The sequence below is a fragment of the Belonocnema kinseyi genome, chromosome 6 (assembly GCF_010883055.1).
Source record: "Belonocnema kinseyi isolate 2016_QV_RU_SX_M_011 chromosome 6, B_treatae_v1, whole genome shotgun sequence".
In the NCBI taxonomy this organism is placed as follows: domain Eukaryota; kingdom Metazoa; phylum Arthropoda; class Insecta; order Hymenoptera; family Cynipidae; genus Belonocnema; species Belonocnema kinseyi.
The window spans coordinates 80,226,180-80,246,952 of NC_046662.1; the positions used below are offsets into that span (position 1 = coordinate 80,226,180).

At 32.1% G+C, this 20,773-nt stretch overlaps 1 protein-coding gene across 1 annotated transcript in view; it reads left to right on the top strand.

The window, feature by feature from the left end:
• LOC117175473 (Down syndrome cell adhesion molecule-like protein Dscam2) overlaps positions 1-20,773 on the top strand; it is a 203,877-nt gene that overhangs the window by 141,253 nt on the left and 41,851 nt on the right. The window contains exons 10-11 of the mRNA XM_033365180.1: positions 7,634-7,795; positions 10,298-10,579. Of these exons, the coding sequence (XP_033221071.1) occupies positions 7,634-7,795; positions 10,298-10,579 (444 nt within the window). The remainder of the gene's footprint in view (positions 1-7,633; positions 7,796-10,297; positions 10,580-20,773) is intronic.

Consider the following 20,773-nt stretch of genomic DNA (forward strand, 5'->3'; position numbering starts at 1 on the left):
ACCTATTTAAGATGCAACCAAATTTTCTGCCCCTCGACCTCCCCATCGAAATCATACTTAGTTGAAATATTTTGTTGGAAATGTATGCACTATGTAGAAAATTGATCTTTTTTTGGTAAAAACTCAGTATTCTTGGTTGAAAAATCAAATATTTGGTAGATGCTGCGTCTTCATGGCTTAAGCATTCAGTATTTTGAATGAAATTCTGTTTCTTTATTGCGATTGAAAAATCTTTCTTGGTTGAAAATTTAACACTTCTTTAAGATTCTTTTTTTTTATTTAAAAATTCATCTGGTTTAGTAGAAATTTAATCTTTTTTAGTTAAAATGCAACTTTTTAATTGAAAATTCAACTACTTGCTTGAAGGTTGAACTACATTGATATAATTCATAAGAAGCGCAGTGACATTTTACGAAAGTCCCCGCCCACTCAAATCTTCTTACGCAATTTTTGGATGATCCTTAAATAAATTCTTGAAATAAATGTCAGTCCTTTTGATTCTATAAATGTTTGAAAATAATTTTATTGCATCATTTAATATTAGTTTTAAAATATTTTTAATATCTTTAAATAATTGAAAAGTTCTGAAAAAATTGTGAACCGAAGAATGCAATCTATTTTTCAATCAGTTTCTACAGTTTGCATTATTTTTCAAGAAAAGATGTACAGGCAAAACTTTTCTCTCAATATTTTTATGAACAGAGAAATTGAAAAAAATTTCAATATTTTACCTTTCACATTCTGCATGCGCTGAATTTTTTCACAGACTATAATGTATGTCTTATATGGATTAAAATAATAATAGTCAAATATCATTTCTTTTTCTTCTGAGTATTAGCTTGTAGTTTTTAGTCACCAAATTGAACATGTTTTCTTTTTCATCCTCATGTTTAAAAATTTGTATCCCAAATTCTTTTAGTTGTACTTCATAGGTTATCTAATTAAAAAATGCTAATTTTAAATGCGTAGAAAATTTGCAATTAAAATTGTTCTAAATTGTACGATTTTTACCATAAAATGTTTTAAATCCATTAATGTTAAATGAATACCTTCTTAAGCAGACAGTTACAATTTTTGGTTTTTAAAATTCAACAATTCCTAATTTATTAATTGAAAGTGTAAGTTCTTGCAAAATGAAACATTAATAATTGTAGATTTTGAGACTATCCATATTTCAAAATTTACAATAACTCGTTATTAAGAACTATATTTAACTTTTATAACTTAATTTCAAAATTCTTCAGATTTAAATGAGGTATAGAAGCCTCCAATTTTTAACAATTCATAGTTCAGTTTGTCTTGTTTTGAATGATTCCACTTAGAAATTAGTTAATTTATAACGGAATTTTCTTTAAGCGGAAAATCTTTTGATACAGCCCCCAGTAAAAATGCTTCGACTTGAGTTCTACTTGAATTACCCCCAATCAAGACATGCTGAAGTCGAAAAGTTCGACTTGAGCATGTCTCAGTTTTGACACGCAGCCAGACTTCAATTTATGTCTTGGAGACAAGTTTCTATGCCGTAAAAACATAAATTTATCTCTTGGAAAATATATAAAAATACTTGTATGACTTCAACACAAGGGGTGTATAACTTCGAGTGTATACCTGTCCTAACAAAAAGGGTCATTCTGACTGTCATAGACGCTAATCTTTGTTAATGATTAAACAATCTTGTATATTTTATACAATATATATATATATATAATTAATCAACTCATTTACGGATTTTCATTTGTATTATACTTCTTTGACGATGATACCGAAAATGTTAGTTTTTACGTATTTCTAACGGCTTTGGAGATCCTTCTAGAAAGTTACAATTTTTATTTTTTTGACCAAAAAAAATAAGGGTTATACTCATTCAGACCCATAGATTCTGAATTTTTGAATTATTAATATTATTATTATGATTATTCAATAATTTGTTTTTTTTCGACCTAAGGTCGATACAAATGAGTAGCAATACAAGATACAAATATAGACAAAAAGTAATCATGTGCAACCAGATTAAGCAGCAGAATAAAAAGAAGTAACTTACAAAAATTGTACAAGCGGAAAAATTGTTTAAGGTTGTCAAGACAGTCACGTATCCAGATTAAATGCTCTTATTTGTAGAATCTGCCGGACATACAATGCAACTTTCGCAGCTCGTGTGGACAATTAGAGTTTAAAACACTCAGCCAATACTGGCTGTTGACTGTCGTGGTTGCTGGGTGACCTATGTAAGATTGACATTCTTGAGTCAGAATAGGCAGGACAAACAACCAGCAAATGATAAAGGTCCTCTGATACTGACAGGTTCCATATAGGGCAGAGTCTAGCTGGGTCATAAGTAAATTTATATTCTCCAAAACGTATACAACCCCTGATAGAGCCCAGAAGTCTAAGTTGAATAATAAAAGAAGTTATATAAAAAGCTAATCTAAGGTAAAGATATGATTGAAAGTCCGGATAGAGGTTAAGATGTGGGAAGACTTGGAGACTACTTGAATTGAGAGATCTTTCATAGTCGGAACGCCAGAGATAATCAGAAAAGATATTTAGAAAAACATCCATATTTTCAATGAGCGACGTAGAATCCAAGTCTAGCCACATTTTCTCCGAGTTATATAGAGTGAACATATTTTTGAGCTGGAGAACCCAGTTATACTTCGGGTTGGAATTAGGTTTTAAGGACATTGCCTTCAATTTAAGAAAACATCTTTTAGGATACCTATCATCAGGCATACCCAACAACCTCGACAATCATCTCAACGCTGACTTAAATATATCATAAACTAACTGTAATCTACCTGTCTCTAAGCGGAGGGCAAAATTCGGCGTGTATGTTGGTAAGCCTAGTATTTTTTTAAAGAAAGAGGACTGTAATTTCTCGACTGAATCAAAGTACCTTAATCCCCAGACTTCTATTGTGTAAAAAAGAACACTAAGTGTGAGGCTACGAAAAAGGGTAGTCTTAGTTTTCCAGGCATTAGATTTAGATGCGAATAAAATTCTTGAAACAGCACCCATAGCAATATTCGCAGCAGACATTCTTTTTATGAACTCTTTATAAAAAAGACCCGAGTCTGATGTGTTGACACCGAGATAGACAAGTTCGCTCACTACCTCCAGCTGATTCTGTGCGTAGAAGAATTTGTATTCACATGGCCGACCTTTGTGGTATACCATAACTTTTGATTTTGCTTCGTTGACCGTTAAAAAATTGTTGATACAGTATTGGGCAATAAAGTTAATTTTTGCTTGTAAGTCAGCCCGATAGTGAGCAAATATGACTATGTCATCAGCATAAACAAGTAGGATAACGTCACATAAGTGATCTATTGAAATTCCATGCAAACCATGATTTCGTAAGTACTCTTCTAGATCATATATGAAAAATGCAAAAAGGAGAGGACTAAGGATCTCACCTTGAAGCACCCCACAAGTTACCTTTACGGACGAAGTCAGACCCTCGTAAGTACGAATAGAGATATTAGCGTTATCATAGAGATTTTTTATAATTCGTAAAAGTTTAGTGGACATGCTTATCCTTAGGAGTTTGTTCCATAGGTGACAGTGGTTTACTGAATCGAAAGCCTTTTTAAAATCTATATAAAAATCAAAGATTCATCGCTTTGGGATAGAAAATGGATTTGAATTAAAGAAGTTAGGGTATACATATGATAAATACAACTTCTTCCAGGCCTGAAGCCGGCCTGATTTTCTGGGAGAATGTTTTTTCTCGTTGACCCACGCAGTCAATCTCGTCAACAGGATATGAGAAAAGATCTTAGTAATAGTATTTATAAGAGCAATTTCCCGGTAATTATGAGGGTTAGATTTATCACCCTTTTTATGCAACATAAATGCATGTATTTTGGCCCAGCTAGCTGGGACTCTTTCCTCAGCCCATATCACGTTGAAGAGGCGCTCTAAGTATTCTATCCAATTTACTGGAAGGTTTTTGAAAAATTCATTGGGAATCCCATTCTCGCCCGACGCTTTATTGCGCTTTCATTTCAATAAAGAGGCTTTAATTTCATCAATCGAGATATCACAGTCCAATAATAAGTGTTTGTTTACAATCCACTTTATGCAAATAGGAGCCTCAATCGGATAAAGAGAAAAAAGAAGGTCTTGCCATGCATGCCTGCTTACAATGTTAGTCGAAGGAGACCGCAATCTGAATCTATTGACCGCTGCCCAAAAATCCTTAGAATTATTACAAGCCGCTAGCGAATTCAGCCGTGCATATTCGTATTGCCTCTTCTTGGGCCTACGTAACTCCAGAAAAGATCTTTTGGATTCTAGATATTTTGCCCCCGCCGCATCGGAAAAATCCGACCTTTTAAAGACATTTAAAGATCGTCTAAGCCTACGGCGCTTGACTCTGCATTCTTTATCATCCCAAGGTTTCTTTCCTGGAGTATGCCATTTAGGCTTAGCAAGTAAATTTAACTTATCGGCAACAGATGAGATTGTGAGAATTAAATTATTATTTAGAGTATTTATCTCGCCATTGGTGTACGCAGAGTTCTCAGAAATAGACATTTCATGTATATAGTCACATTTGCGGTTTTCATTCCAAATTATTTTATTGTACAATAAAAATGGGTCTCCATTTACATTTGTGTCCATCTGTATGAAATACGAAATATCAACGCGAACCGGAAGGTGGTCGGATGACGTAGGCAACTGAAGTACTTCAAAATTAGAAATCAGGTCTATTGCGCCAATATTACACGCAACTAAATCGTTAACACTCATACCCTGAAATCCAAGGAAATTATAATTTCCTGGAAAATCTTCAGGGAATCTCCCATTTAATATCATTAGCTTACCACTCTCAAGAATTTTAACAAGAACCTCCCCCCTTTCGTTGACTTCAGAGTCCAATGATCTTCGCTTATACATTGCTGCAGAATGTGCGGGGAGGAATAACAATAGCGGTATGATCAGGGATCCAAATAGGGGATTCTAAATTCTTTAAAGTTACCCATGTCTCGCACAGGCAGATGATGTCCGAGTTGAGTACTTCTTTCTCTGCTGCAACTTGCTAAACCTTAACAGGCCTAGTAGGTTTTTGACATTTAGATTGAGACTTTTCCGGCTTTGAAGCAGTTTTACCTATAAAGTAGTCCAGGGAGCTATTCGATCCATCCGCGATGCGCTTTTGCCGTGTTTTGGATTTGCTTCCTGACGAGGAGCGTGTTTCGGTTGGAATTTGTTCATTTCCCTTTTCATTTAAGAGGGAATCGACCTCCGGGGAAGAGAGCTGACGGTCCTCCGGCATAATACTGCTACCCTTAGAAAACACGGTAATACCCGCATTTTTTAGCTTGGTGGCAGTGTGATATAGGGCTTTTCGCTCTTGCCTTTCCTCTAGAGATCTGTCAAGTGTGACAGAAAGGTTTAACTCTCTGAAAGCTGCGCGTTTCTTGAGAACCTCCTGCTTCAATCTGCTAGAGCTGAAACGCACCAGAACGGGCCTATTGCCTTGCGTTCTCCCCAGATGATAAATGGTGTGAATGTTCGACTCATTCGGTTCCCTGTTAGATTCCTCATCGTCCGATAGGTTGTGAATCAAAACATTGCATGAGCCGGCTTGCCGCTGAAGAAAGTCAACCTGTCGCTGGAGTGAACCGCACTTTTCCTCTAATTCCTGATGACTTTCTTTCAGCTTTTTATACTGTGCTTTGGATGTGCCAAATTCGATCTTTAGAGCATCAAAATCGGACTTCAATTGAACTGTGTCAGTATTAAGAAGTTTGACGTCCTTTTTGGTTTCCTCTGAGTCCGTTTTGATGGATTTTAAAAGTTTCAGCACATTTGAATCGCCAATCATTTTTGTAAATATCACCTACTTTCAATGTTGGAGATAAGAGCGATCGATAATAGCTGTCACTTCACACACACACACGAACACAGCGCGCTAAGCCTGGACAACTCACGCACACTACCTGAGGGGCAACGCGAAATTTATAAAGATATCTGTTGAAGACCACAAGTTCCTCAGGGAGACATGAAATCGTTCATAATTCTGACAGAAAGTCACAAAAACTCGAACAAAAACTCATCCCAAAAGGTGTCACAGCACAAAACGAGCGCGATAATAGCCAAAGAAAAAATTTAGCACTTGAAACTAAAGATTTCCGTGGAAGGGAGCAAATGATGAGTCTAATAGAATTTTTGAATTAAAAATAACTAATTTAATAATTACAAATTTTTCATTCATCAATTTTAATCTCATTTATAGGCCGAAAAAGGTTCGACTATCTCAGCCATGACAGGGCTTGTCTTGAGACAATTAAGCGTTGTCTTAGCCAAGACAAGGCTCGACTTAAGACAAGTAAACGCCATTTTACTTGTCGTGACTATAAAGGTAAGACGAAGAACTATGACTCGACTCAGTTTTGAGACGCAGCCAGACATCGACGTCTTGGAGACGAACTCAAGACATAACCAATTCGAACTCAAGTCAAAGTATTTTTACCAGGGATATCATATACTCGTAGACCTTAAAGATGGTCAAAAATGCAATATTTTAAGATAAAAAACTGAACTACGTAGAAAAGAAGCAGAATGAACATTGATGAACTATTATTATTAGTTATTAGACTGAATGGTGATTAGCCTTTTTCGGATGTTAGAAAAATTCGTTTGAATTTTTAAAAATATTTATTTAATTATTTGTTTTTTATTTGTCATTCACAGGCGGAAATATAATATATATTTTATATAGTGTTAGGTATTATATATAATATTCAGTTGTTTTATATATTTTTTTTATAAAACAAATGAACATTATATATAAAACTTTATACTATATGTAAACTATATAGAACTTTTACGACTGGGTCTAAGAATATGATTTTCAAAATTATTCGCAATTGGTAAAGTTAGAAACATTTTTAATTTAAAAAATTTAGTTTTCTATGCTAGGGTATATCATTTTTTTAGAGAGAACACTTCTAAATAAAAATTATTTAATTTTGTTCAACTGGTTTAAGTATTAGTTTGAGAGAAGAGTAATTTTAAAGTGATTCTTATTTGTCGATAGTCTAATTCAAAATTGATCAATTTCACAAGATGATTTAGATTTCAAAAGGTTTTGATTTGAATGCTTTGATTTACAATTTGGTTTGAAAAATCTAAAATGACGACTCTTGCAGGTTTTAAGTTTGAATTTTCGAATTTTAATAATCAAAAAACATTATTGCAACTAATAAAAACGCAGAAAATTACCAACCTTTTTTTCGTTCCATTTTTAGTCGCTATCCTTAATTATTTATATTTAAGAACTGGACTATTAATGAAAAACTTCTCGCGCGCGAATCGTGATTGCTAGTGAATAAACAAAAAAGTTCTAAAAATTCTCTTTTGAAAATTCCATAGAGGCTAACAAATCATATTTCTTTGTAAAGGGAAAAGCTCTAACCTTACCCCAACTAAGAGTCACTAAAAGGTACGTTTTCAAGCAGTCAATGCTGAATAGAACACCAGTCCGGCAGGGCGAGAATAAAGCAACTCGTAAAAGTTTTTCGTAGTTATTCGGGATGCTGTAAAACGAATTGAAAAGTTTGTTCGAGCAACACTATGAAGTTCTCGTTCAACGCGTAATCGAATTCGTCTTACTGACTTTTCGCAGATGGCCAAGTTCTTCCAACCAGTCGGCGGCAGGAAGTTTCACGAAATGGTACTTTGGTCCTTCATCATGTGGACAGTAGCACCGATAGAGGCGAATATAGATGCACTGCCAAAAATAAGCAAGGGCGATCGCATTCTAAAACTGTACAAATTGACGTCAAAGGTAAATATCATCATTATTTTCCTCAACTACTAATCAAATTTCTATTAATTTAACATTTTATTCATACAGTTGAGCGGATATTGACCATTTTTGAAGTGGACTGTACAAATTGTGTAACAAGCAATTTTTTTTTTAGGTATATGAATCATCCAAAAACGTTTTGGAAATGACAGTCATCGGCTGGTTATTTACGTTAGAAATACCTACAAATCTTCTAAGAACATTTTTGTTAATAACAAGCATAGTATTTTTTCAATCCTAAGAAATAGCATCAAAAATAAAAAAAGAATTTGCCCATGCATCAAGCAGATTTTGTAAAAATAATATTGTAATAAAAAAATGTTTTAGAAAAGCTGCAAGAATATTTTCAGCTCCTTCCTTTAAATTTTAGGATTTTTTAACAGTTTTTCACGAAAATAATATTTTTTGTTAGATAAACTATAAAAATTTTCTATAATTATTAAGTTACTTAAATTATCTGGTATTACTTGTGTTTATCAATATACACTTCAATTAAATAGGGATTTATATTTACCACTCTTATTTAGCAAATATAAGAAATGTTTAAGGGTGAGAATATAGAATTAATCAATGAAATCGGAATTTTTCAGGAAAGCTTCTGTAAAATCGAAATCACCGTTTACAGATCAAACAAATATCTACTCACAAGATAACGTGTTGCTGATTCAAGCTCAGAAAATATTGATCAACCAAAGTTATACAGTTTCGAGGAGATAGATCTGTCGTTTGACAATCTAAAAGTGACAATGACCAAAAATTCGAAAAGGTTAGGTTGCTTATTGCGATAAAAAATGTAAAATCATCAGTATCAATATAAATTAAAATTGTCTCTGGAAATATTGAGTTTCCTAATGCAGATAAAAAAATGTTGATCTAAAAAAGTTGGCCACAAATAAACACAAGCTTAAGATATATGATGATCCTAAATGAGAATAAAAAACCTTTAACTGGTTATCTAGTTCTACACTGCCACCCTTTAGCTTAAATAACAGTTTTAAATACTGCCTGCGTAAGTAAATCATTAGTTCGATTGCATCCCATCCTTAACCGGCGGTTAAACAAACTAACTACGCAGTTATTGTCACAAGCGGAGGATTTAAAAAAATGTTTTTGTTATTTAATGTGGGAGGCAATCAAGAAAATAGACTTATTTTACCTCGACATTGTTTTAAAAAGCTTATGTTATACGTGCTAAACAGCTGTGGTAAATATGAATCCCTATTCAATAATGTGTATATTAATACACTAAATAAATGTCAGTGAACTGAAATAATGTTATAGTCATAGAAAATTTTTATATTTTGTGTGAAAAAAATCGAATTAAATTTTCTTAAACCAATTTTATAAAAAAAAAATCTAAATAAAGGAGCTCGTGAAGGAGCTAAAAATATTTGTGTAACAATGCCACCGATTTAAAAGTAGTCTATAGGAAGTGTGTAGATCTTTCTAGGATAAACAATTTTATTAATTAATGTTTGTTTACATATCTATTATTTTGAAATACTTCTGATTAAAAAATGGTTTGCATTCATTTTCACAGGGTGGCCGTAGGTCAAGGAAAACTGAAAAACAAGGAAAAATGGGGGAATTTAGGGATTTAAAAAAAAAATCTTGCAAAACTCAGGAAATTTCTTTAAGAGGCAATTCCCATAATTCTCAAGGATAATAAATTGAAAATTATTTTATTTGAGAGATTTGTATAAGTTCCTATATTAAAAATGTTACGATATTCAAATTCTCCTCTCTGAATATTAATGATCAGGGAAAATAAAAAAAAGTCAGGGAAAAATTTGGCACTAAAGTTTGCTTCTATCTTGATATAATATTCTAGTTAGTAATTTATTTGCCTCGTATTTTTATTTCTATTTTTTCTTTTAACTGCTTCCTCCTAATGATTACATTTTTTGTTAATTGTATTATTTTCTTGAAGATTCAACAATTTTCTTAAAAACTCATCTTTTTATTCAAAATTCTTCGATTAAGGAGGCAACTTTTTTTTTAATTTGAGATTTTAATTATCCTGTTGAAAAAACAAGCATCTTTTAAAAAATCATACACTTTGTTGAGAAATTAAACTAATTTGTTGAAACTTAATCTTTGTTGGTAAAAAATTATTTCTCTTGATTAAAATGTTATAAAAACGAAATTCTGGTTTTTTAATATTATCAATCAGGGAAAAGAAAAAGTTGGTCAGGAAATGATCAATGAAAAGTCCGAAAAATTGGAAAATAAGGCTTTGTGGCCACCCTGTTTCAACAATAACGCACATAGATCATATCTTCATCAATAACTTTAAACAGCAAATTAATTTTCTTTACAGAACAGCAAAATTGTTTTATTAATCCAGAAAATGCTACCAAGCTTGGATCGTCACTTGGAGGAATTTTCCAGAGATTCTTCAACCCCAGGAAAAATTTGGAAAGACTTGATTTAATTAGGAATTATTCAGACTAATATTTGTTAATTTGTTGTAATTTTCAGTACCACCAAAAATCAATCCATTTTACTTTCCCGCCGACGTTCAGGCGGGGGCGAGAGTGCACGTGACTTGCGTCGTAAGTGAGGGTGATTCTCCATTGAGGATAGTTTGGCTTAAAGACGGAGGTCCCTTAAATAAAGGAGAAGTGGACACTCATCAAAGTGGCGAATTTGATCTCGCTCTCAAGATTCATAGCGCTTCACCGGCTCATAATGGGAATTACACGTGCGTGGCGAGTAACGACGCCGCGAATACTTCGCGCACAGAACATTTACAGGTCCACGGTACGAACTCAGGGGTGCTTCTGTTATCACCGAACAATATACACCTAGGTCAAAAAAAAATCATTTCACCTATTCAAAGGTCTTTGATAAATCATCTCTCTAATAAGAAACCGCACCTTACATTACATTTCAGCCCTTTCCCAACTTTATTGTGCCAAATACAATTTATTCCAGGATTAAAAAAAGTTAGGTTCACTTTGAATAAAAAAATTATTGAAAATTTGTTTACGTGACTTTAGAGCTCAGGGATCATCCAGAAATTACGCAACGCCTTTTTTGCGATTTCTTTTACTCCTCCGCTCTGCGATGTAACAAGTCGCAAAAAGGTTGTTTGGACCCCCTCGTCCCACACACCACCACAACTTATGTTATGTAATTTTTTCAAATACTTTTAGCCATTTCTTCTTAAATGCAATTCAGATGCTCACTACCCTAGACGTCTGCATTACCACATGATTAAAAGCCTCCTCACTATCCCATAATTCCCATGCTCTCCTTCCTTCATTCCGCCTAATACTCTTATTTCCCCTACTTCTCACCATTTCTTCTACTTCTTTCCCCCTCATTCTCGTTCCACTTGTCTGAAACTGTAAGAGTTTTTACTAGGGGCTACGAACCCCTAAAAATTATTTTTTGACAACTTTATATTTTTAAGAACAATTTAGAATATCGAAACCCTTCGCTAAGAGTTTTAGATATTTTTACTTATTGTTTAATCTTTCAAATTATTTTTTGGGTATTAGTAATTGAAAAACTTGTGAAAATCTTTTATATTCACGGGTATTTGTTTTAAGGTATGTTGAAAACTCCTTGGATTCCTTTAAAATATCTTCTAAAATGTTCACTCGTTTGAAATCTTTTGAAAGCCCTTGAAATTTTTAAAAGCCCTTGAAAATTTCCAAAAATCATTTAAGATACCTCGAAATCTTTTTAATTCTTCGAAAATTTCTTGAAAATATCTAAAATATCTTAAAACCTTTAAAATATCTTAAAACCTTTACAATTTTTTTAAATCCTGAACCTTTTTTTATTCTTAGAAAATACCTTTAAAAATGTGAAAATCTGTCAATTCTTACGAATAATTTATTTGAAATTTCATTAGGATATTATTAAATCCCTGGAAATCCCATGAAGTTACATGAGACATGATCAAATTCCTTGAAAGTTCTTGATATTTTTTTAATATCTTGAAACTTCCTTTTAACTCTTTAAAATGCCCTAAGATATTCCCAATCCTTTGGAATCTTTTGCAATCCCTTACAATTTTTAAAGTTTTCGGTAATTCCTACGAATATTTCAAAATACCATCGAATCTTTAAATTCCTTGTAAATTGTTTGATATCTGTTTAAATTTCTTGGAATCTTTAAAAATATTCTAAAACTTTATAATTCTTGAAAATCTTTCAAATACTTTTTTAAATTTGGAAATACGTCGAAGTATTTGAAAATCTCTCCAAATCATTGAAATTCTTTGAATACCCTTAATACCCATAAATAAATTCTTTGACATTTCCTGAAATTACATGAAATGTTACCATATTAATTGAAATTCCATGCATTTTTTCATGTATTGAAACTTCCTAGAAAACTTTTAAAATATCCTAAAACATTTCAAATCCTTTCAAACATTTTTAAACCACTTAAATTTTTTTCAAATCTTTGAAAATCCCTTGGAATCTTTCCAAAATATCTCATAATCTTTAAAATTCTTTAAAATTTTTGAAATTTGTTCAATCTTCCTAAAATACCTAGAAATATTTAAAAATCTCTGCTAATTTTTTAAATACTTTGAAATATCTCAATTCTGTTGAATAAATTGTTTGAAATTTCATTAAGATATTATAAAATTTCTTAAAATCCCATGAAATTACATCAAATCTTCGGATATTCGTTGAAATCTCTTGAATTTTCTGAAGTACTGTGAAATACTTCAAGATCCTGAAAAATGCGTTGCAATAGCTTATTGAGACCTTTTAAAACCTTTTAAAATGACTGCATTCCTGTGAAATCTGATAAAATATTGTGAAATCTGATGAAAATCATGAAAAATACTTTGAAATTTACTTTGAAATATTTGTAAATCTTGAAAATATTCTAAGATTTTTAATGATTTTGCAGGTGATATTAATATTAAACGTTAGTAAATAAATTTGTTTTTATGAATATTTTTTCGAAAACGTGGTGGAAAAACATTGATCTAATTAGACTGATATGTTTTGTAGTAACGCTATGTAATATAATTTCAGATACATATAGAATTCGTATAAATTTGATTTGTTAAAAATATTAAATAATGGCATCGATTGACCCCCCTCCCCTCCAAAACCCTTTACCTGAAGAAAAAATTGTTTCGTAATTTATGGATAGTCCCTTAACATAAAGCCTTAACAATATTTAATCTTATATCAGACTAGAGATCCGTCTCAGATTGTGCAGGAATCATATTGTTCAGAATTTTTCGCAATTATTTATTTTGTTTGTCAAAGTGAGACCTGTGTAAATTAGGATGGAGAAACAAATCAAAGTGAAAACAAACAACCAAAAACCGAAACGAAGAGCCCGGAGGTGATTTTACGTCGCGTGCTGTGCTGACAACCAAAACCAGACACCAGACATGTTTATTCTCCACGAAAACTATGAATTTCAGCGCGTACAAATTTTTACACAGATATGCATATGTATATATATCAAGGTATTATGTATCCGGCTCGCACTCCGGTTCTCAATTATTTTCCTCTTCTGATACCCAAAGGCAATGGGCTCACTAGTCAACGTCTCCAGAAAAAAATGTGGTATTACTCTCATTGTTTCGCTGATAAAGGAAACTTTAGGGATTCTTCAAACCCACATTTTATTTTTTAGTTTATTAAATATTATTCACTGAAATTCACAACTGACATAGTATTAACAAGAGTGATGGGGAATTATATATAACAAATAAATTCGTTACAATAAAAAATGTTGCTTTGAAAAATTAGACTTTGAATAATTACAATAGTTACGAAATTTAGAAATATTGAATCCCAAACAATTTCAAGATAATGTCGCTAAACAACTTAAAATTGTATTCACACTAAATCTGAAGGTATTAATTTTATTTGCAACAAAATGATCCAAGTATGCAACCTTCTTTGGCTTCTTTATATTGATTGAGATTTTCGTATCAACTGAATATGATTTCAGCAAAAACGATACCATCAGATTTACTGTGTTTGCCTAAAAAATGGTGTAATATTTATGATTTAAAAGTTTCAAAATTTGAAAAAAGCTGCAAAATTTATTTTATAATAACACAGTAAATGCCGGTTGATCAATTTTATCTTGAAGTTTGATCAAAATTACATACATAACTTTAACACCAATTTCGGATTTTTTATTTGCTCACCAAATTCTGCATCAAAATGTTCTGAATTTTACAGATCAACCGCTTGTTATAAATTTTAATGAGCGGCAACTGTCGATTATCAGTTGTTATACGACTCGTATCACGGTCGTATCACGACCAAGTCATTAAATGCATATTGAAATTTGAAAACTGAGCTTTTAATGAAATGTCGTACATTGAAAAAAATGAAAATTCACTTAACTTTAACGAATACTTGAACTACGTTAATTTAATGAAACACTTTTTTAAAGTTCAAAAAATTATTATTTATAACCTGCAATAGAAAAATTGAAATTTTTCAAACAACCCCAAATTTAGAATTTTCTAAAACATTCCTAATTGGCCCTCGGAAATTGCAAATCTGCCAAAGGTGGGATTGAGAGAAAAGTGAATCTGTAGAAACTTTCTCAAACGAAAATAAATTAATTTCAAGAATTAGGTATTCATTTTTTTAACTAACATTTTTCTGAAAATTTAATTAATTTGGTCGAAGATTCATCATTTTAGTTTTAGAATTCATCTTTTGCGTGGAAAATGCAACTTTTCTAGGTTGAAAGCTAATTATTTTCGGTTAAAAAGTCTACTATTATATTTTCGGTTGAGAATTATTCATTAATTTAATTATTATTATTGTTATTATTATTATGCTATTAAGCCATTTCCCTTTCGGGGTAGGCGTGACTCACTCGGTTATTTTATTCAAGGTTCTACTGTTCTATTAAGAATTTTTGTTTTTGGGTTTAAAATTAAACTGTTTTGTTAAAAAATTCTACTATTCAATTAAAAATTCCTATTTTTGAGTAGAAAATTCAACCGTTTTGTCGAAAACTGGCATTTTTCTCTTAAAAAATAAAAAATTTTAATTGCAAATTTTGTCTCCCTTGACTACAAATATTTTTTTAGTTAAAAATTCAACTCTTTGGTCAAAAAATCGTCTTTTTGGTTCCAAAATTAATCCCTTCTGGTAACAATCTTCCCTTTTGTTAAGAGTGCAAGTGTTTACTTTAAAGTTTTTCTGTTTTGGTTGAACATTCAACTATGTAATTGAAAATGTAAATACTTGGTGTTTAAAATTTAAACCTTTAAAATATGATGTCGTTTTTTGGAAATTCTTTTTTTATAGTTAAAAATTAATCTGTTTTTGTTCACGAGTAAAAGATTTTGTTGAAAGTGTGTCCTTTTTATATCCAAGTATAACATTTTTCTCTGACAATTATTTTTTTTTTAAATATAATGACTCGGTTATAAGTTACTACTTTGTTAAAAATTAAATTTTTTTAAGACAATTCATCATTTTTATTAAAAATTATTATTTTTTTTTTATTGACAATACATTTTTCAAGTTAAAATTTAACCATTCAGTTTTTCGTTAAAAATCGTCGTTTTTAACTGAAAAATGGATTATTTGTTTGCATATTCATGTATTTTGTTGAACAGTCCCCTTTTTGATACAAACTTGATCTCCTGTTTTTTTTTGTCTTTTTTTTAGAAAATTCAACTACTCAGTTAAGATTTTATTTTTTATTTTTAACTATATTGTATAAAAATATTATGTCGGTCATGAGTACACTGCAACTTCCAATGGAAAATATAATAATTGCCACCCGACAGATATGAATCAAGCTGTGTACAAAATTAATATTGTATCCGTAAAAGTGGATCATTCTGATCTAAAGTTGATAATCAGAATAATATGCAACAGTTTGATATCCCGGAATTTACTGTGAAAATATTATGAATATAAAATATTTATTCTCTTCCGTAACGAGTTCTTTTGAGTACATTCTCCAACACAATCAGATACAAATACTAACATAAGAGCTGCTTGAGGGAGAGTCCACAGAACATTTTCTTCCGCAATTAATAAACGCAATGTTGTTTAAAAAGAGGGATTTATTCAATGTGAAATATAAACTTTGACAAGAAGAAGAATAAAGTGTGATCATGTGGAAGATTAAAAAATGCAACCACGTTCTTTGTGGACGGTCCCCTATGCAACATTAACAAGATCACGTTCAGCGTACAATGTCACGTAACATAATTATACTTTCTTCTTTGATATAGTGATACACACAGGATACAGATGAGCACCACGAGACATACAGGGAGGATGTAGTGGAATGACTATAAAATATTTCTTCTTCCTTAAAAGACGCTTAATGACTCGCGCATCTTCCTCGGAAACCTTTTGAAATCTTTAGAATAACGCTATGGCATTATCCTTGCTTCTGAATCCACCTGCGACGTAGATTTAATTACAATCATCAATTATTCTTGCCTAGTATTGGGAACATCTTTCGATTTAAAATTGTTATTCAAGAAGACATTATTTATTCCAAATAATAGGTCATTCATTTCATGAAACTGATGAATCTTCGTGCTAAACGTTTAAACGTCTGGCTGGCAATGTGTTATTAGAGAAGTTACTTTTCTTTACTAACGGTAACGGTAACACCTTATTTAAAAAAATGAACGATAAAGGTAACACGTTATAATTTTCTACTAACGGCAATGTAAAGTAAAGCACGCAATGTAACGTTCGGCAAAACGTTACTTCATAACAAAATTTAATGCGTTTAACATTACATTAAATATTTCAATGTCAAGAAAACCAATTAGATGATGTATCTTCTTCAGTACAGACAGATTGATACTTTTGGAGAAAAGACATCGCCTGAGCGATGAACTTTTAAAAAAATTAGTATCATTGAAAAAATAACGAAATTTTATGGAAATTATTAATTATATATAAAATATTTATAAAATTATTTTACGTAACTGTAAATATAATATTCAGTTTGAATATGATTATCAGCTGTCACTCAAATATACCAAATTCTTAAGATTCTTTTGGACATTTAAATAATGTATTAGACATTTAATAAAGAATAATAACGGCAAGGTAACACGTCACTTTTTCAATAACCGCAATGGTAACGCGTTACTAATTTATAGTCAGTAATCGTACCGTTAAGATGTTACTTTTAGGCAGTAACGCGTCAAACACTGTTAAAACGTACTTTACAATTTTGTTAGGTTAAGGTCAATTTAAACTTAAATTATTTAGCGTAAGATTTTTTAGATATGTTAATAATTACTGCATGATTTCTAAAAAAATATTGAATATAAATCTAGGTCTTGAGACAGGAGATAAATTGTTTCACAATTCAGGAATGAAATAAATATTTAAATATTGATATAAGACCACTTATGCTAAAAAGAATTAACATCAAATATAATTATTTATACAAATCTGCTAAAGACTCAAACACCAAATATAAAGAATTGAAAACAGTCTTTCAAGTTATAAAATAAGCCCTTGCTCATTAGGATTGGAGAAAAATTGCAGCTTTTACCTAAAATTGAATCGAAAATAAACAAATCAATATAAAATTTTTTTAAATAAACAATTTTCTAAGCAGTATTTTGTTACAAAGGACAGTAAAGTACCTCCTTAATTGTTTTAATAAATTTCATTAATTATGAAATCTTTGTAATTTAAAATAAAAAATAATTCTTTAATTGAGTCATTTCTCGTGAATCAGGGTTGCTATATCAATAAATTGGCAATAGGTTAATATTGAGGTGGCAAGAAGAATAAAGAAAAAATGTTTTAATTATGAAGGAGGAATGTTAGAAGAGCTTGAGAAGGGATAATATTGTTAGAGTTTGGTTGAATGTAGAGAGGAGAATTAGGGATGGGCAGGGAGATAAAGAAAGGAAGTGAAAGCTCAGGAGTAACATGAGAAGCTGGATGTGAAAGTAAAAAGAAAGAGAGAAGAATATATAAACATGGATTTGTTTGGAAAGGATGAGGAAAGTAAAGTGGTTAGGGAGATGCTAGATTAGGGACAAGGTAGGTTTAGGGTCTAGAGAAGGTTAAATGTAGAGGTGGGGAGGGGAAGTTGATGATTCAGTTGAATAATTTCTACTGAATCAGGATTGCAATAAATGAGAAATGGCTATAGATTGTTATTAATTGAGAGAGAAGGTAGAGGAGGGTTAATGGAAGAAGAGGGAAATTCAGAGCAAGAGTTTGTATTAGAAATAATCAGGACAGGGTAAGAAAAGTAGCGATGGTGAAAGAATAGAGGGTTAAGGTCAGGATAAGAAGCAAGATGTTAGAGGGAATAGTGAAATCTGATGTGAATATAGAAAGGTTATTGTGAAGGGCGGAGGAAAATGACGAGTGCAGAATAGATTATGGAAATATCACGAATTTTTTTATCTTCTCAACCATACTCCGCATCTTAACTTTGATGAGAGGGGATTCAACGAAATAGGGAGAAGTAGAAGACCTTGGGGAAAGGAAAGGAATGATAGAATGTTGGTTGAGAGCTCAAGGGTTGTAAATATGGGATGAGCAGGGGTAAAAAAGAGTAAGGGAGGCTTCAAGATAGAGAAGTGGCAAGAAGATGAATGAATCAATTATATCATTTCTACGGAATCAGGATTTTTGTACAAATTTAATGGCTCTTGGTGGTTTTTTAAGTGAAAGGCGGGAGTCCATGGCGGGAATAAAAAGACGAAGTAGGAGAGTGGATGAGAATAGAAAGGGGAGAGGAATGGTTAGAGGACTGGTTAGATGGAGATCTAGAGTGGTGGTAAGGAACAGAGCGAATGCATCAATTGAATAAATTTTACTGAATCGGGTTTGCCACACAAATTAAAGGGCTATGGATTGTTATTATATAAGAGAGAGGTAAGGATAGAGGAAGAGTTAAATAGGAAGATATTAAAAGAAAGAAGGAAAGGAGTAGAAGATCTTGTTTGGTGAAGGAAGATGAATTCTAAGAATGAGGTTCAGAGTAAGGGTGTGGGATGATTAGGGTGCGGAAATTTGAAGCTAGAGAAGAGAAGAGGAGGTGAAGAATAAATGTTGAAAAAATGTTAGGAATGGAGGTGAAGATGAGACAGTCAGAAGGTGGTTGAGTGAAAGAAAGTGTAGGGTGAGGAGCACAGGGCAGAGAGGGAGACGTGTATAGGGTGGTATGGTGGATGGGTGAAAGAACTGAGGTAGACGGGAAGATGATTTGTTTAGGAAAGAGGTATTACTAACCGTTATACTTAATTTAAATTTAAATAATAGATTTCAAAAGGCTACAAAATCCTTTCTTGTAGGCGCTTGCCAATCACTTGTGATTAGATTTTTGTTATAAATACAGCAACCATGCGCACAAAACCTTCCAAGCACAAACTTCACTCCCAATCTTATCCTTATGCCAGTTCATGTGAACTTTTTTGATATAGGACACCAAAGGAACATCATGCTCAATTTGCAATGGACCAGGACTCTCCAATTTGGATGAAAAATAAGCTGATTTCCGAATCTCACATTTCGGTCCTTTCTTGTCCGTTTCAGTTCCGCCTAAGATAGCCGAGTTTAGTTTTAACAAGGACCTTCAGGAAGGGGTGCGCTCTCAAGTGACCTGCATGATCGAGAAGGGTGACCCGCCATTCACGATCTCGTGGTCAAAGGACGGTGAACCGATCCCAAATTCTAATATCGGTCTCTCTGGGACAGTCACCAATTCTAAGGCGGGTCAGAACACTGGTTTGAGAGTTACCAGCATCGATGCTCATTCCAGTACAATACTAATCGAACGAGTCACAGCCGCACACACAGGAAACTATACATGCGTTGCTCGGAATTCGGTGGCAGAAGTTTTTAGGACCGCTGAATTAATCGTTCGTGGTAAAGTAAAAACCGCGATAAAAAAAGCCAGGCTGTTCACGATTTTCGCACCTTTTTCACTTTTGACCTGTCGCAAATTGAGGATCTCGAGGGAAAGCATGAGCCACTAAAAAAAGCCACTAATGCCGATTTTTGATTCTGCACTGAAGCACAATCGCCAGGCACTGGCACTTTGCACTCTAAAATAGATTTGATTCAATTAATTTTGTATAATTATCTTGATACTAATTTGATAATATTTTTAACAAAAACTTTAAACATTTCCCAACGTTATTTTTAATATAATATGATATAATATATTATAATACAATACAATATAATATTAAGAAAATTGTCACAAGTTAAAGGAATCAAATCCTACACAAGTTTTCACGCACTATGCACAGCGCACAGCAAACTCATCACTTGCGGATTTCCATTTTCCACTAAGCCCAAAATTCTCCATCCCAAAATCCGAAATCAATATTCCAAGTATTAGCCTACATTTCTACAGCCAGAACGCAATAACACACTTCATGTTTTAAAATTGGTCCCTTTATATAAACCTTAACCAACATGAAAAAGACTATTGACTATTGGAAAATTGATTGTGTTCCACTCTTAACCGGCCCTTCACTTTGAATAGATTTTTAATTAAACGAGAGCATGTAAATTCATTCTAGTGTGCGATTTGAACAAAAATTTCTTGATTTTCAGTATTTCGGAATTATGTGAATTTATGTATATGCAAATACTGTTCAACATGTGGGACAGATAACTTTTACTTTGGGATTAAATCAATTCTATGCGGTAAAAAAATGATTAAAAAATTTTTGATTTGAAATATATGAATTCTATTTTGAGACATTAACGTCATGCTGTGTCTCAGCTAATTTTCGGAACTTTTTTACGAAACTTGCAGAAAATATTCCTCATGATGTTCTACGACCACTAGAGTGGATAACATATATAAATACTTATTAAACACAAGTGATGATTTTGTATATTATGAATCATGTAATTACATATGTAAGCTCACGAGGAGTTGAATGAATTTTGAACCAAAACAACTGTGATCGGGAAAGTTCTTAAATAAGGTTTTACAGAAATAATTATTTAAAATAAGCGTTATTAT